At 47.7% G+C, this 17,440-nt stretch overlaps 1 protein-coding gene across 1 annotated transcript in view; it reads right to left on the reverse strand.

Moving 5' to 3' along the window:
• Positions 1 to 17,440, reverse strand: part of DYNC1H1 (dynein cytoplasmic 1 heavy chain 1) — a 90,400-nt gene that overhangs the window by 15,935 nt on the left and 57,025 nt on the right. Inside the window, exons 42-56 of the mRNA XM_021941577.2 lie at positions 16,179 to 16,342; positions 13,953 to 14,082; positions 10,064 to 10,197; positions 9,484 to 9,598; positions 9,221 to 9,382; positions 8,932 to 9,146; positions 8,624 to 8,828; positions 6,764 to 6,937; positions 6,538 to 6,657; positions 6,207 to 6,327; positions 2,977 to 3,172; positions 2,315 to 2,432; positions 2,013 to 2,228; positions 1,307 to 1,519; positions 1,053 to 1,180 (exon numbers count right to left, since the gene is read on the reverse strand). Coding sequence (XP_021797269.1) covers positions 1,053 to 1,180; positions 1,307 to 1,519; positions 2,013 to 2,228; positions 2,315 to 2,432; positions 2,977 to 3,172; positions 6,207 to 6,327; positions 6,538 to 6,657; positions 6,764 to 6,937; positions 8,624 to 8,828; positions 8,932 to 9,146; positions 9,221 to 9,382; positions 9,484 to 9,598; positions 10,064 to 10,197; positions 13,953 to 14,082; positions 16,179 to 16,342 — 2,411 coding nt within the window. The remainder of the gene's footprint in view (positions 1 to 1,052; positions 1,181 to 1,306; positions 1,520 to 2,012; positions 2,229 to 2,314; positions 2,433 to 2,976; positions 3,173 to 6,206; positions 6,328 to 6,537; positions 6,658 to 6,763; positions 6,938 to 8,623; positions 8,829 to 8,931; positions 9,147 to 9,220; positions 9,383 to 9,483; positions 9,599 to 10,063; positions 10,198 to 13,952; positions 14,083 to 16,178; positions 16,343 to 17,440) is intronic.

Genomic DNA, 17,440 nt, shown 5'->3' on the forward strand with positions numbered 1-17,440 from the left:
AAGTGGAACTCCTGGGTGAAAGGGTCATTTAGGCAAATCTAGCCCTGTGCACAGGGTGTACTGATCGATTCATATTCTTGTTGGCGCCACCTGGTGAGACATGGCGCCCTCTCAGCACCTAGCCCATCTTCACTGCAGTTACATCCCAGTTCTTATTCTATCCTTCCTAAACAGAAAAACAGGCAGCACTTCCCCTTTAACTAGCTATTTTCAGTTCTTGTAACAGAGGACTGTTTGAACGTCCACCCCCAAACACAACCCTGCCAATCAATTTTATTTTTATTTATTTTTTTTTGAGATGGAGTCTCGCACTGTCACCCGGGCTGGAGTGCAGTGGCGCGCTCTCAGCTTGCTGCAATCTCTGCCTCCCGGGTTCAAGTGATTCTCCTGCCTCAGCTTCCTGAGTAGCTGGGACTACAAGCGCCTGCCACCACACCCCACTAATTTTTTGTATTTTTAGTAGATATGTTGGCCAAGCTGGTCTCAAACTCCTGACTTCGTGATCTACCCGCTTCGGCCTCCCAAAGTGCCGGGATCACGGTGTGAGCCACCGTGCCCAGCCTATTTTTATGTTTTTTTGAGATGGAGTCTCGCTCTGTTGCCCAGGCTGGGGTGCAATGGCGTGATCTTGGCTCACTACAACCTCTGCCTCCTGGGTTCAAGAGTTTTTCCTGCCTCAGCCTCCTGAGTAGCTGGGATCACAGGCGCACACCACCACGCCTGGCTAATTTTTTTGTATTTTTAGTAGAGACAGGATTTCACTATGTTGGCTAGGCTGGTCTCAAACTCCTGACCTCACGTGATCCACTGTGTCTGGCCCCTGCCAATCAATTTTAGAAGGTTACAAGAAGCATTCACTGCAGAGTAACTCAGACACTTGACAATAAAGAGAACAGCACACGCCCCACCGTCAGAGGAGCATCAAGCTGCCAGCACTGTATGCCCACGTCCCATTTTCTAGTCCTCTCTTCAAACAAGGGTGTATTTTGAACAACATTCAAGATCACCACCCACGTTCTTCCCGAGCCTCTCCTTGGCACCCGAGCTCGTACCTGTTGAACCGTTTCAGCATGATGGCGTTTTCTGTGCACAGGTCATCAGCAGGCAAGGAGCTGGCCTGCCAGCGAAGACGCTCATCCGCATTGGAAAGGTATTCCGTCCTGGCAATATCTGTACGGAACTGAAAGGCAAGGCCGTTACCTTTCCTCCTCTTCGAAGCCACAGATGGGGCGTTCTAACTGTGCACTAAACACCAGCTTGCCTCACACTGCTCGCACATCCTTTCTGAATTCCCCGCGATTCTCACCTGGATGTTGGCCTGCTGGAGGTGATGGGACCAGGTAGTGAACAAGTTCTGACGCATCTGCTGGTCAAAGTAACCCGCGTAGGCAATGAACGCAGCCGACAAGAGACAGTCCCCAGCAATGGTGGACATCTGGTTTTTGAAAGTTTCACTTGTTTTTTCCCATCGTTCACGTTCAGCAGACAAGCTCTTCAGAAGAGCAGTGCTTCGGTTTACCTAAAAGGAGAACCGAACAAGATGCTCAGGGATCAGACCTTTCAGGATTTATACCGAATCCTGTAAATTGGTTCATCCACATCATGTGCAGGGTTTTGGGTGCGTTAGAAACGTGCCCAAGTTGTTCACAATCCCAAAGGAGATAAGACCCAGATCATACATAACTAATGACCACACACGACTCAGAATCTCAGCGGGGCAGAGGCTGCGTGCGGAGTGAGGCCTTCAGGCAGCAGAGCAAACAGGTCTGGAGCTGCCGGTGGGGGATTCAATGGCTGTAAAGCATCCAGTTTGTATCAATCTATCCGAATTAACAACACTTAGTGAATACTCAAGTGTGTATTATTTTCCAGGAAAAAAAGTCCTCTGGGCCCTTACAGATGTTACAGAGCGAATTCACTGAGGCCAGCATGGTACATGCAGCGCGTGTTAAAGTGTGTTAATCTCTGCTTCCACGGCAGGAAAGACTGAGGATGAATGATGATAATCTTACTTTTGCCTCGACAGCAGCCAGATCTGCCTTGATAGCCTGGGCCTCTGAGATCAGGACGGCGTATTCCTCCTTGTAGCGGGCGATGCTGGCTTCCAGGTCTCGGATCATCTGCTCCACCTCGTTGGCCTTCTGCTGGTTGTCCTTGGCGTCATCTTCCAGCTTCTGCAGCTCATTGCGTAGGGGCTCCACTCTCTTTAACATGTCTGCATAGTTAAGCTGGGAAGAACCAATTGATAACTGTTATTTAAGTGACAGAAAATGAGGTTATCTTTCACATGGGAGCTCTTGGCTGTGTTAATCACCTGTGCGATTGCCCATTTCACCATAGGGCCGCAAGCCAGGGAAGCCCGATTAACAATTTCGTAATTGTAACTTGGATTGGACATGTAATTTTTCTTCATCTTCTCCCTTATGGCGTCACTGTAAGAGAGGAATGATATTTCTAAGCACATGCGGGACAAAAGCAAGGAAGAGTTTTCATAAAATTAAAATGGAAGAGACCAGAGCCAGCTGTCATCTCATTGCCCCAGTGACTGACCACTGGGGATGAGCGAGACTGACCCTTGGTTCTCAGGCAAAAGCTGGAAATGTGCTCTCAACACTTGAACAATTTCTTTCTTTTTAAAAAGCGAGACAGGGTCTTGCTCTGTCACCCAGGCTGGAGTGCAGTGGCGTGATCTCGGTTCACTGAAGCCTCGATCCCCTGGGTTCAGGCAATCCTCCCACCTCAGCCTCCCAAGTAGCTGGGACTACAGGTGCATGCCACCCCACCCAGCTCATTTTTGTATTTTTTGTAGAGACAGGGTGTCACCATGTAGCCCAGGTTGGTCTCTAACTCGTAGGCTCAAGCACTTCACCTGCCTTGGCCTCCAAAAGTTCTGGTTTTAGAGCCGTGAGCCACTGTGCCTGGCCTAAACAACTGATTTCAATTTCTGGCAATACCTTGGCACTTCCACTTTCTCACCTGATCTCCTCTGCAGAGAAGTTGACGATGGTGGGGATGAAGTTCTCCCGCATGATGATGGAGCGGATCTGCTTCCAGTCCGTGGTGCTTTCCCCCAGCAGCAGGCAGATGGACTCCAGCGCCAGCTTCACCGCAGCAGGAGGGTTGGCCATAGACCTCACCTCCACCAGGTGCTGCTTCTTGATCGACTTCACAGCTGAGTGGCAGCAGGAGTGGATGAGGGTCGATGGGTGGGAGAAGACAGAGCAAAGCATGGTGAGAATGAACCAAACAGTCAGGAGCTCCAACTCCAATGAGAGAAAGGACAGCTAGCTGCTCAGAAGAGCTAAGAAATGAGAGACTTTTCTGTATTAAACCCTCTGGAATAGGGTAAGTAGCTGATCTCTTAAATGATTACGAAGATCTTACAAAATGCAAGCATTCCTTAAAAAGCAGGATATTACCTTTAATATTTATTTGAGACAATAATTTATTTGAGACAGAGTCTAGCTCTGTTGCCTAGGCTGGAGTGCAGTGGCACGATCTCAGCTCACTGTAACCTCTGCCTCGCAGGTTCCAGCGATTCTCCTGCCTTAGCCTCCTAAGAAGATGGGATTACAGGTCCCTGCCACCACGCCTGGCTAATTTTTTGCATTTTTTTTTTTTTTTTTTTGGAGACAGAGTTTTCGCTCTTGTTGCCCAGGCTGGAGGGCAATGGCACGATCTCGGCTCAATGCAACCTCTGCCTTCCGGGTTCAAGCAATTCTGCCTCAGCCTCCCAAGTAGCTGGGATTACAGGTATGCACCACCATGCCTGGCTAATTTTGTATTTTTAGTAGAGGTGGGGTTTCTCCAAGTTGGTCAGGCTGGTCTTGAACTCCCAACCTCAGGTGATCTGCCCGCCTCGGCCTCCCAAAGTGTTGGGATTACAGGCGTGAGCGACTGAGCCCTGACAAGAATATTTTTAAGTGTAATTGTGCATTTATTTCATACAATTTCAACAGACATTTTAAATTTGCTACAATTTCGAGGGATGAGTACAGATGTGGAGTTAACAGTTCTAAAACAATGGCTGCCAGGCACAGTGGCTCACACATGTAATCTTAGTACTTCTGGAGGCTGAGGCAGGTGGGTCGCTTGAGCCCAGGAGTTTGAAACCAGCCTGGGCGATATGGCAAAACCCTGACTGCACAAAAAATACAAAAATTAGCTGGATGTGGTGGTGCGCCCCTATAGTCCCAGCTACTCAGGAGGCTCAGGTGGGAGGATCGTCTGACATGGAAGCCTGAGGCTACAGTGAGCCACGGTTGCACCACTACACTCCAGCCTGGGGGACAGAGTGAGACCCTGTCTCGAACAAAGCAAAACAAAAACAATGGCCCACGACTGCTATACACTGAAAAAGTTTTCCAGGCTGAAATTTTTGTAGATCAATTTTAAGTAATTATTTAGAAGGTGAGAACTACATTAAATTATCATCCAGGCCGGGCGCAGTGGCTCAAGCCTGTAATCCCAGCACTTTGGGAGGCCGAGACGGGCGAATCACGAGGTCAGGAGATCGAGATCATCCTGGCTAACATGGTGAAACCCCGTCTCTACTAAAAAAAAAAAAAAAAAATAGCCGGGCGAGGTGGCAGGCGCCTGTAGTCCCAGCTACTCGGGAGGCTGAGGTAGGAGAATGGCGTAAACCCGGGAGGCGGAGCTTGCAGTGAGCTGAGATCCGGCCACTGCACTCCAGCCTGGACGACAGAGCCAGACTCCATCTCAAAAAAAAAAAAAAAATTACTGTCCAAATCCAACTCTGAATGAAAATCTATAGCTTGGATGGTGCCTTTGAATTCATCTTGTTGTATAAGGTAAAAACTACAGATATGTGGGTTATTTGAAACTGGTTAAATACTAGTGGGCAAGAAGAGAGCACTGTTTTTTTTTCTTTTGTTTTCATTTATTCATTTATTTTAAAATAGAGATGGGGGTCTTGCTATGTTGCCCAGGCTGGTCACAAAGTCCTAAGTTCAAACGGTCGTCCTGCCTCAAACAATCCTCCTGCCTCGGCCTCCCAAAGTGCTGGGATTAATGCGAGCCACCTTGCCTGGCTGACAGCAGTCTTAATCACTGCATAAACTGCAAACTAAAATAGGGTGACAGGTTATTGCCCTTTCTCTTTTTTTTTTTTTTTTTTGAGACGGAGTCTTACTCTGTTGCCCAGGCTGGAGTGCAGTGTCTTGGCTCACTGCAAGCTCTGCCTCCCAGGTTCATGCCATTCTCCTGCCTCAGCCTCCCGAGTAGCTGGGACTATAGGCACCCGCCACTACGCCTGGCTAATTTTTTGTATTTTTTTTGAGACAGAATCTTGCTCTGTTGCCCAGGCTGGGGTGCAGTGGCCAGATCTCAGCTCACTGCAAGCTCTGCCTCCCGGGTTTAGGCCATTCTCCTGCCTCAGCCTCCCGAGTAGCTGGGACTACAGGCGCCCGCCACCTCGCCAGGCTAGTTTTTTGTATTTTTTAGTAGAGACGGGGTTTCACCGTGTTAGCCAGGATGGTCTCGATCTCCTGACCTCGTGATCCACCCATCTCGGCCTCCCAAAGTTCTGGGATTACAGGCTTGAGCCACTGCACCCGGCCAATTTTTTGTATTTTTAGTAGAGATGGGGTTTAACTGTGTTAGCCAGGATGGTCTCGATCTCCTGACCTCGTGATCCGCCCGCCTCGGACTCCCAAAGTGCTGGGATTACAGGTGTGAGCCACCGCGCCAGGCCTGCCCTATTTCTATAGCATCTTATAGGCATGTAAGGAATGGAAAAAGAGAAGTAAGTGACTGCTATCAATACTTAAATTAGCAACTGGGTCATGGCCAGAGCACTCAGAAATAATTACAAGACAGTCACACTGAATATTTTGTATTTCTTGGTGAAATTCAACTCAGGGATAAATAGCATATTTATGTTATTATCAGCAGATCTCTAAAAATGTATTATTGACATAAAGCTTATATTGTGAAGTTTCTTTTATGAGAGGGGTTTCACTATGGTACATACAATCTAGCTTTATAGGAACTTTGCTTTAAGAGATGAAGACAGTCTCAAGCACTCAGAAAAAGCTTCAGATGGTTACTAATGATATTTTTGGAAACATACATAACCAGAACCTTTGAGGGAAGCGTGTGTGCGATGTTCAGTGACCTGAACTCCACAGTAATGTTGAGGAAGAGCACCCTTCCTAGACGTCAAAGCTCTGACAGTCTTTACATACCATTCTGGGCCTCAATGACAGCAGGTTCCACCTTATCAAGATCTTCTTTGACACTCATCTGTTTGTCCGCAATTACCTCCTGCTGCTTATGCAGCTGTTCCTGGATTTCTTGGCTCATAACCTAGAAAGGAAGGATGGCTTAGGTATGGGTTAAGCATTAATTTGCTGAGTAAATTCTAAACAACATTCTTCACTCTGCCAACACACACACACACACTCACACACTCTCACACTCTCTAACCCTAAGACCCATTTTGAACTACAGTTCCTACTGTCTCATTGGAGACTGAAAATGCCCAGTCCGTACAGGCAGAATTCCCTGACACCATACCTTCTTCTTTTCAGCCTCCTGCTGGTCTTTCACCATCTTTTTCAGCTTGTCATTGGCTGCTGCATTCTTTACCTCCAGCTCCTGGCTCTTTATCCTCAAGTCGCGACGCAGTTCTTCTACCTAAAGAGCAAAGCCCACACTCTGAGACGAGAAACGTGCAGAGATCACATGGAAAGGGCTCCTCACTGCAGCTCACTCCCGTGAGGAATTTGTGCCTGTGGCGCACCTGGTCAACTGTCTCCTTGATCTTCCTGAGCCCCACGTTCAAGTGCATCTGCTGCTCCTCCAGCTCGCTCCGCTTCTCGTGGAACAGGTTGGCGTAGTGATTGATGAAGTCCAGGTAGTGGCGAGGGGTGATGGCCATAGTTCTGCCGCCTCGCTTTGCTAGTCGAGCATTCGCCTTTCAGAAAACAGTTACATCTTCTCACTCTTCGGGAAACTCTGTGACTTAACCTCAGAAAACAAGTTTGGCCTTGGCAGACGGGTGTGACATGACAGAAGGAGCCCAGCCCTCGGGGGCCAGAACACTCGAGTTGGGCCTCAGCTCAGCCACTTAGAGCTTTCGAGACGCCCCCTACACTTCCAAACTTCTCTAAGCCCCTGAACTTCTCTAAACTGAGGATGGTGATTATGCCAACTTTAGAGGTGTACTTTATGTGAAAGGCATCACAAATGTCAGTTACTACAGAAAGGTTAGCTAGCCTGCTTCCACCTTTTATTAATAAGAAATGACACAAGCAAGAAAGGGGCAAGGCAGGCCTGACGTGAGAAGCTGCTCTGGTCCCTTGATTTCTGGAGCACAGCAAGATGATCAGACTACCAGGGGAAGCTGGGGCCGGAAGACATTCCAAGGGCAATGGAGACGGCCTGCAGGGACTGGGCAGCAGGACACCTACAAGCTCAGAATGGATGTCACAAACCTCTTCCGGGAGAGAGGAGTAGACTGAAAGCTTCTATTACAGAAAATCTATAGCAAGGATTAGCAAAATACGGCTAGCAGGCCAAGTCCTGCATTTTTCGGTAATGAGGTTTTACTGGCCACAGTCACACCCATTCACATATATATGGTCTTTGGAGGCTCTTGCCCTACAATGGCAGCACTGAGTAGCTGTGCTGGAGACTACTCCACCTGCAAAGGCTAAAACATTTACGATCTGGCTATTTTTTTTTTTTTTTTTGAGGCGGGTCTTGCTCTGTCACACCCAGGCTGGAGTGCAGTGGCAGCGATCTCGGCTCACTGCAAGCCCAGCCCCGGGTTCATCATTCTCGGCCTCAGCCTCCCGGTAGCTGGGACTACAGGCCAGCCACCTTGCCCGGCTGGTTTTGTATTTCTTAGTAGAGCCAGGGGTTTCACCGTGTTAGCCAGGATGGTCTCGATCTCCCTGACCTGGTGATCCGCCCATCTCGGCCTCCCAAAGTGCTGGGATTACAGGCTTGAGCCACCGGGCCCGGCCCGATCTGGCTCAAAGAGAAAGTGTGCTGATTCCTGGTCTACAGGAGAGAGTAAGGGCCTGAACACACAGCAGCACTGGGAGAAACAGGCCAAGGAGGTCACTTTATTAGAGGCAGAGTCAGTGGGGGCACTAAAGTGTTAGATGGCTCCAGAATTTGCAGCCCAGTGACAAGAATGAGACGTTGTTAAGGAGGCAAGAGGTAAGAAACAACTATTTCCTTTACAAATAACAGTACAATGTCAAATATGAAGTGCCCTCCTAAGGTCTATTTATGGTTTTTTGAGTCTACATCTTGCTCTGTTGCCCAGGCTGGATTGCAGTGGTGTGATCTCAGCTCAATGTAACCTCCTCCCACCTCAGCCTCCTGAGTAGCTGGGACTACAGGTGCCCACCACCAGGCCCGGCTAGTTTTATTTTTATTTTTTGTAGAGATGAGGTCTCGCCATGTTGCCCAGGCTGGTCTTGAACTCCTGGGTTCAAGCGATCCTCCTGCCTTGGCCTCCCAAAGTGCTGGGATTACAGGCATGAGTCACTGCACCTGGCCTTAAGGTCTATTTTTATAGCAATTTAGTTTTATATTAGCATGATGGTTAGTTTTGTGTTTTATGTGTTGATCTGAAAATTGAACCCACCTGGTGAAGAGTCTGATGAACAAACACACAGCTGTTCACAATGGCTTCCCGATGGGATGGTGGCTGCGGCAGTTTATCATACACAACTGGCATGTAATCAGGAACGATGTAATTTGGCTTCTCCAGGTCCATCTTACTTGTGAATTCTTTGCCAACCTGATACAGTGCTTCGGTGGACCAGTCTCCAAACCAATTCAACACACACCTGAAAAAGAGGCCCACGTTTCAAAACAGCTATGAAGGGCAGGCTTTGCCCCTTGGAAGGACACCGACTTTCCTGACCCAGAGCCAAGTAAAGGTCCGCATACCTGTTGAAAAGTGCTGGCGATGTGGCTGCCCGGTCCTTGAGTCCTTCCGAGGACGGGTTCATGGTGAACACGACGTGGAGGTTACGGATAACCTGGCTGGTGAACCACTTGTAGAGCTCCTCGTGCGAGTCCAGCATCAGGCCTTCCTTCTGTGCCCCCTCTTTGCACTGCGTCATCAAGGTGGCATACTCATCTCCTTCAAAGAGACCAGGCACCTGGGAAACAGCACAGGGCTGACTTACTGGTCCCCCGGTAATACGTAACGCAACGCAACACGTCACCTAATTACCTCTCCATTGGCCAGAAGGGTATTCATTCGCTCCAGGAATCCAGAATCTAATACATTAGATTCATCCATTATAAATGCTATCTTTTCATTTTTACAGCCAGAGCGTCTCAATACTGTCCGCAGATCTTCATCGAAGTCTTCCCCTGTGTACTTCCTATGGACCTACAGAAGCAGAGGCAAGTTAGGTCCATTCCTACTCACTGAGCTCTGCACACACATCAAGAATCTGTTGCTGGGATTAAGAGGCCACCAACCAGACGCACCTTAATCTGGTACACACTCAAACCGTTCATCCAGGCGACAAAACGAGACAGGGTAGTTTTTCCTGCTCCACTAACACCAATCAGAAGCAAGTGGCCTTGAGGTTGACGGAATATTCTGAAACATTATGAGAACTGATCAATGTTAAGGCTTATAATGCCTCATTCCCCTTTTGACTCATATCTAGTGTCTACAGTATTTTGGACATGTTTTAACTTGAACTCGTATATTAAACGTTTGCTGAGCAACTGTTATTTGTGAGGTCCAGGAGGAATGCAAAGGCCGGTAAGACACGGTCCTGTCCTCCAGACTGACATGAGACTAATGCAATCCTAGCAGAAGGTCAAAGGGCCCTAATCATAGCAGGCATGCAGTGCTGGGGGGAGGAAGAATGAAGTTCTGCTTGGGATAAACTGAGGAAGGCTAAGCTGGACTTAGAAAGAAGAGAAGGGGGAAGCTGCTTGGCAGAGAAGGCTGAGATGGAGGTGGTAGGACAGCATCAGGCCTGGCGTGAGCCGGCACACACACTTACTCAAGAGCAGCTTAGGCGAGAGGCGGGCCTGTAACAACAAAAAAGCCCACCTGTCAATCCTCAGCACGTGGTCTAGGACTTCATTGAACAGGACCAGTGGAACATCAAGTTCTTCTTCATAAAAGACCTTCAGCCTAGCTTTGACATAATCTCTTAACTCTTCTTGGTCTACTGGGATGTAATCCTATAGAAAAAAAAGTAATACCCAAATTACTTAGAAAAAATGTTAGTTATTAGACCAAAGTCAACTGTATTTCCACATACCATGAAGAAACTGTTGAAAATGCAACAAAAAAAGGTATCATTTACAACATAGCAAAAAAATATAAATTCACTAGAAATGGATCTAAAAACATGAAAAGTTTTTATAGAGAAAACTGAACTTCACCAAAGGGCAATGAAGATGACCTCAATACATGAAGAGACATACCCTGATCACAGAGGGAAAAACGCTCTACTGTAAAAATGTCAGTTCCATCAAACTCAACCATAGGTTCAACGTAATCCCGAGCGAAACCTCACTAGTGGGAGGTGCTTACTGTCTTGGTGCAACCTGACAAGTCAATTCTGCATTTCATTTGGAACAGGAAAGATCCCTCTAAAAAAGAAGCAGGTGTGAGGGCCTGCCCAATTTTTTTTTTGAGAGTAGCCTCGCTCTGTCACCAGGCTGGAGTGCAGTGGCACGATCTCAGCTCACTGCAACCTCCACCTCCAGGGTTCAAGCAATTCTCCTGCCTCAGCTTCCCAAGTAGTTGGGACTACAGGTGTGCGCCACCACACCCAGGTAATTTTTGTATTTTTAGTAGAGACGGGGTTTCACCATGTTGGCCAGGATGGCCTTGATCTCTTGACCTTGTGATCTGCCTGCCTTGGCTTCCCAAAGTGCTGGGATTATAGGCATGAGCCACTGCACTTGGTCTGGGCCTGCCCTATTAAACAGACTTATTACCATAATCAGGACCATGTGGTTTTAGCACAGAGAGCAACCAACAGATACCTATGCACACAGGGAAACTATGATGACAGACTGATACTGTGGAGTAAATTATTATTTAATAAACTTTGCTGGGATAAGGGGCATACACAAGGAAAGAACTGAAAATGGAGCCACTGCTCACTCCATACACAAACTCAATTAGAGACGTGATTAAGGGTTTCAAAGATCCATCTTTTTTTTTTTTTTTTCCCTTGAGACAGGGTCTTACTCTGTCACTCAGGCTAGAGTGCAGTGGCCTGATCTTGGCTCACTGCAACCTCCACCTGGGTTCAAGTGATTCTCCTGCCTCTCAAGTAGCTGGGAGGACTACAGGCACATGCCAACATGCCTGGCAAATTTTTTTTTTTGAGTCGGAGTCTCCGTGTCGCCCAGGCTAGAGTGCAATGGTGCAATCTCGGCTCACTGCAACCTCTGCCTCCTGAGTTCAAGTGATTCTCCGGCCTCAGCCTCCTGAGTAGCCGAGATTACAGGCACGCGCCACCACATCAGGCTAATTTTTGTATTTTTAGTAGAGATGGGTTTCACTAAGTTGGTAAGGCTGGTCTCGAACTCCTGACCTCGTGATCCACCTGCCTTGGCAAGACGGGGTTTCACCATGTTGGGCAGGCTGGTCTCGAACTCCTGACCTCAGGTGATCTGCCCACTTTGGCCTCCCAAAGTGCTGGGATTACAGGTGTGAGCCACTGTGCCCAGCCTGAAAGATACACTTTAAGAACGTTTGTTCTTCAAAAGATCTTAGAAAGAGTAAAAAAATGGCTGGGCGCAGTGGCTCACGCCTACAATCCCAGCACTTTGGGAGGCCGAGATGGGCGGATCATGAGGTCAGGAGATCGAGACCATCCTGGCTAACACGGTGAAATCCCGTCTCTTCTAAAAATACAAAAACATTAGCTGGGCGTAGTGGCAGGTGCCTGTAGTCGCAGCTACTGGGGAGGCTGAGGCAGGAGAATGGCGTGAACCTGGGAGGCAGAGCTTGCAGTGAGCCGAGATCATGCCACTGCACCCCAGCCTGGGTGACTGAGCAAGACTGTCTCCAAAAAAAAGAATAAAAAAAGATAAGCCACAGGGAGATGTTTCCTATATATGAAAAAGAATGGGTACCTAGAGTCTTAAAATATATAGAAAATTCTACCAACATTGAACACACCCACTTTACTACTCCGGGCTCCTATCAGGCCCTCTGCCTCGTACGCCCTCCCTGACGTGGTGAACCCTTCTAGAGAAAGCTGAACTTCACTGAAAGCCACTGAAGAAGACTTAAACACATGAAGACCCAATGCAAGGGTCACTCTACCAGAAATCTCTTCCCAGCCTGAGTTATCTCCCTCTGTCCCGCTCTTTCCTCCATTGGAGGGGGAGCTCCCTAAAGGAAGCTCTTACTCATGTCTATCACCTGGGGCTACTGAATGAAATGCAAGTGAAGACTGTAACTCAGTAAACATCCTCATCCTTTTCAGAGAAAAAGGACAACTCACAGCTATTCTGGAGAGGTGAACTCCATCTAGTATTTTAGCACATGAAACATTTTCACACAAGTTATTCACAATTGTCCTATTTTCAGTGTGAGGAATGTGAAAACAAATTTGTGAAGCAAAGATTTCTTTCACTGTAAACCCACTGAAGCAACACCTTCTACCGGATGGCAATCCAATGGCTTGACCCTCACACAGAAGTCCGAACCCCAGCAGCAGCCAGCCATACTCCTGGGAGTTCCTGCCCTAAAGCATCAGTGACTGCAAACTCATAGCCCATCACTGACGTAACGGCAGCCTCATTTGTAGTGCACTTCAGGACAAAGAGATTTTTCTTGTTTTTTGTTGTTTTTTTTTTTTGAGACAGAGTCTCGCTCTGTGGCCCAGGCTGGAGTGCAGTGGCATGACCTCGGCTCACTGCAACCTCTGCTTCCCGGGTTCAAGCAATTCTTAGACTCCCGAGTAGCTGGGATTACAGGCATGTGCCACCATGCCTGGCTAATTTTTGTCTTTTTTTTTTTTTTCGTATTTTTAGTAGAGACGGGATTTCACCTTGTTAGCCAGGATGGTCTCGATCTCCTGACCTCGTGGTCTGCCCGTCTCGTCCTCCCAAAGTGCTGGGATTACAGGCTTGAGCCACCGCGCCCGGCAATTTTTGTCTTTTTAGTAGAGATGGAGTTTCAGCATGTTGTCCAGGCTGGTCTCGAACTCCTGACCTCGAGTGATCTGCCTGCCTTGGCCTCCCAAAGTGCTGGGATTATAGGCGTGAGCCATTGCACCTCACTGTATTTTTTTTTTTTTGGGACACAGTTTCACTCTTGTTGCCCAGGCTGGAGTGCAATGGCGCAATCTCAGCTCACCTCAACCTCTGCCTCCCGGGTTTAAGAGATCCTCCTGCCTCAGCCTCCCAAACAGCTGGGATTACAGGCATGCGCCACGATACCCAGCTAATTTTGTATTTTTAGTAGAGACGGGGTTTCTCCATGTAGGTCAGGCTGTTCTCGAACTCCCGACCTCAGGGGATCCACCGCCTCGGCCTCCCAAAATGTTGGGATTACAGGCATGAGCCACTGCGCCCGGCCAATGTTTTGTTTTTTAAAGTATTTTTTGAAACAAGGTTTTGCTGTTTTACCCAGGCTGCAGTATGGTGGTGTGATCACAGCTCACTGTGACTTCCCGGGCTCAAGCCTCCCAAGATGCTGGAACCATAGGTGTGAGTTACTTTGCCTGGCTAAATTTTCAAATTTTTTTGTAGAGATGGGGTCTTACTATGTTGCCCAGGCTGGGCTCAAACTCCTGGGATCAAGTGATCCTCCTGCCTCAGCATCCCAAAGTGCTGGGATTACAGATGTGAGATACCATACCTGGCCCAAAGGTATTTTTGAGTAGAAGATAATTGGTTAGAATTGGTTAGAATTAGAAAGGGACAGCAGAACAAGAAGGACGTCTAAAACGCTGCGAGTCTGCTACCTTTGACAGCCAGTTGCTGTACAAGATGGGCCGGCTCATTGCCTTCTCTCTGTCGATGTTAGGGAAGTGCTTCAGAGCAACCGTGTCGATGTTCTCGTCAGTCCAGCGCCTCTCCTCATCCTCCACGAGTCTGTGGGGAGAGCAGCATGTGCATTTGGGTAACTACAGGCCATGGTGAAGAAGCACCATGTTTGTGGGTGCTGTGGGCTCTTCCAAAGGATGCAGTCTTTATCACACATCTTCCTTTACTATGCATGGACAAACCTAAGAAGCTGAACTCATGACAGCTTAAGCAACCTGAAATTTTATTTACTTATTTATTTATTTACTTTACTTACTTACTTACTTACAGAGTCTCACTCTGTTGCCCAGGCTGAAGTGCAGTGGTGTAATCTTGGCTCAATGCAACCTCTGCCTCCCAGGTTCAAGCGATTCTCCTGCCTCAGCCTCCTGAGTAGCTGGGATTACAGGTGTGTGCCACACCATGCCCAGCTAATTTTTATATTTTTAGTAGAGATGGGGTTTCGCCATGCTAGTCTCGAGCTGTAATCCCAGCACTCTGGGGGGGCAGAGGCAAGCAGATCACTTTAAGTCAGGAGTCCGAGACCAGCCTGGCCAATGTGGTGAAACCCCGTTTCTACTAAAAATATAAAAATCTGTCTCAAAAAAAAAAACAAACAAAAAAAGGGAATTGTGATGTATGTAGTTTTAGAGGTGTAAGACTTACTTACTACAAGGCAAGCAGGTGAGACTGTGATTGCCCTGCCGTGTGGGACCTTTTGAGAAGCTGACTGTAAGATCTCCTATGTAGGCTACCAGGTGAGGGTCTACTGAAGGCAGGTATATACTTACTTACTGAAGCCAATATGAATTTGTAAGCACAACTGCTGTTGCTACATTTGAATTTAAACAAAATTCTCTGTGGTATTAGAAATCTGTGAAAATTATATTGTGGGAGACAGGGTCTTGCTCTGTCACTCAGGCTAGAATGCAGTGGCACAATTATGGCTCACTGTAGCTGCAGCTTCCCAGGCTCAATCGACCTTCCTGTCTCAGCCTCCCGAGTAGCTGGGACTACAGGTACATGCCACAACACCTGGCTAATTTTTCATTTTTTTTTAGAGATGGGGGTTTCACTATGTTGGTCAGGCTGGCCTTGAACTCCTGGGTTCCAGGATCCTCCTGCCTTGGCCTCCCAAAGTGCTGGGATAATAGATGTGACCCACTATGCCCAGCCAATTTTTTTTTAATTGAAAAGGGGAGAGTGAAGGTAGTTGACACAGCAACAACAACCAAAGACCGTTTAAACAGCAGCAGAACTCCAATAAGAAATAAAAACAGGGCTGCCACAGCCAACACGCTCTGTACTCTGCCTTGCCTGCTCATCTCTTACAGTGGCTCTCAGTAATGTGCCCAGTATTACCCAAGAACCCCAAGGAGTCGGGTTTGAAAGCCAGTGATTACAACGAGGCAGTATTCTGAGACTTCTTGTACAGTAATGATAGGAAAACCTGCGGGATGACACCTGGTCCAGAAGCACAGCTGCCCAACACTTAAGCATTTCTTAGTCTGGAGGGCACCATCTGCCAAGTCATCTTACTGCGATTCAAACCACAAAACCTACACAGTTGATGCTGATCAGTCATCCGTTAGCGATTTTTTTCCCTTAAGTACTGGTCACTTAACTAGAAAAACTCAAAACTTACAAAACAAGAATTGATCCAAGTGGGCAACAGGTAAAAGAGAAAACCAGTGCCCCAGGGCTCCAGCTGCAAAGCCTCTGATGAGAACACAGGCTGAGAGTCAGGAAGAGGGATGGTGGTTATGGAGCATGTACAGTGGGCAGTTGCTGGGAGGCCTTTTAACTCAGCAGTGAACCTGTGCTCTGGGAAGGTTATCACAGGCAGCTGCTACCTTGTGTGGTCCCACCTGACAGTTTAAAAGGTTTATTCAAGTGCCCTGTTTTTTGACTTCTATGGTGTATCTTTAAAAAAAAGTACCCTGTTCATGGCCACAAGGTTTATGAAAGTGCCTTGCGTAAGCAGACAGTGGTGGGCAGCTGGTGCATTCAGTGCACTGTGACTTTGGTACCCTGGGGCAACTGTGACCAGTGTCCAGACGGGAGGCTGCCCTGACTGACGCTCCTTCCACCACTGGCACCACCTGGCTCTAACTTAAGCAGGCCACCCCTGCAAAGACCCCAGCTGGATCCTCGGCTTCCCTTACCTATCTTGGAAGAGACGCAGAGCTTCATGTGCCCAAATCCGAATGAGGCCTTCAACAGGCAGGGTCTCCAGAGGTCTCAGTGCTTCGAAGATGCCTCTCACCCACCTAGTCATTTCACGGGGTGAATAGATATAGTGAGGTTGTGTATCCTGGGTGAATCTCTCCTATGGGAATGAGAAAAATGGAAGTTACATGTCAATATCTTAGGACACAGAGAAGTGGTCAAAAGGTAAAATGCGGCAAAATATGTTTACATTAAAGAACCCAGACCCTGAAATATTTAAGAAGATAGCTGGACATGGTGGCGGGCGCCTGTAGTCCCAGCTACTAGGGAGGCTGAGGCAGGAGAATCGCTTGAACCCAGGAGGCAGAGCTTGCAGTGAGCCGAGACTGTGTCAGTGCACTCCAGTCTGGGCAATAGAGCGCGACCCTGTCTCCACATGAGTAAACAATGTTGGAACAACTGGATAACCGTCCAGAACAAAGTTAGATTCAAGCTGCTCACTTTATGCTGAAATACATTTTATTTCATGATTTAAACATTTAAACAATGAAACTACAAAAAATCCTTCTGAAAATGCTCAAAATTAAAAGCAAATTAAACACTGGGAAAAAGCATCTGCCACCTATGACAAGCAAGCTGTCCCAAAGCATGAAGAGCGAGGGAGACACAGCAGGGCGGTCGGCGGCTCCCACTCATCCCCGCAGCCAGCGCTCCATGGGAGGCTCAACAGACAAATGCCAACAGCAACGACGAGAGTCATTGCTCACCAAATGGGCAACGACATTTTTGTTAATGACTCTTTTTTAAATGTTGCAGAACACAGGGAAGCAGGTGCTGCTGGTGGGAGTGTAGCTGGTCCCACCATCCTGAGAGCAATCTGGCAGATACGCAGCCTTTCTATACATTTAGAAACTGCACAGCCTCTGTTCTCATCATCTACACATACATACGCACGTATCGGATAATGATCTACACATACATACGCACGCATCGGATAATGATCTACACATACATACACACGTATCGGACAATGATTAAACATGGAAATGGCAGCAGTCTTAGTACCTGCAGAGAAAAGTGACTTTGATGACAGACTTTGGAGAAAGTCTCTCGGCTCGATAACATCTCTGAATAAAGTCCAATCTTTTTCAACAGAGTTCTCATTTTTTTTTTGAGATAGGGTCTCACACTCTACCGCCCAGGCTGGTGCAGTGGCACAATCACGGCTCACTGTAAGCTCTGCCTCCAGGTTCAAGCG

This window comes from Papio anubis, chromosome 7 (genome assembly GCF_008728515.1).
Source record: "Papio anubis isolate 15944 chromosome 7, Panubis1.0, whole genome shotgun sequence".
In the NCBI taxonomy this organism is placed as follows: Eukaryota; Metazoa; Chordata; class Mammalia; order Primates; family Cercopithecidae; genus Papio; species Papio anubis.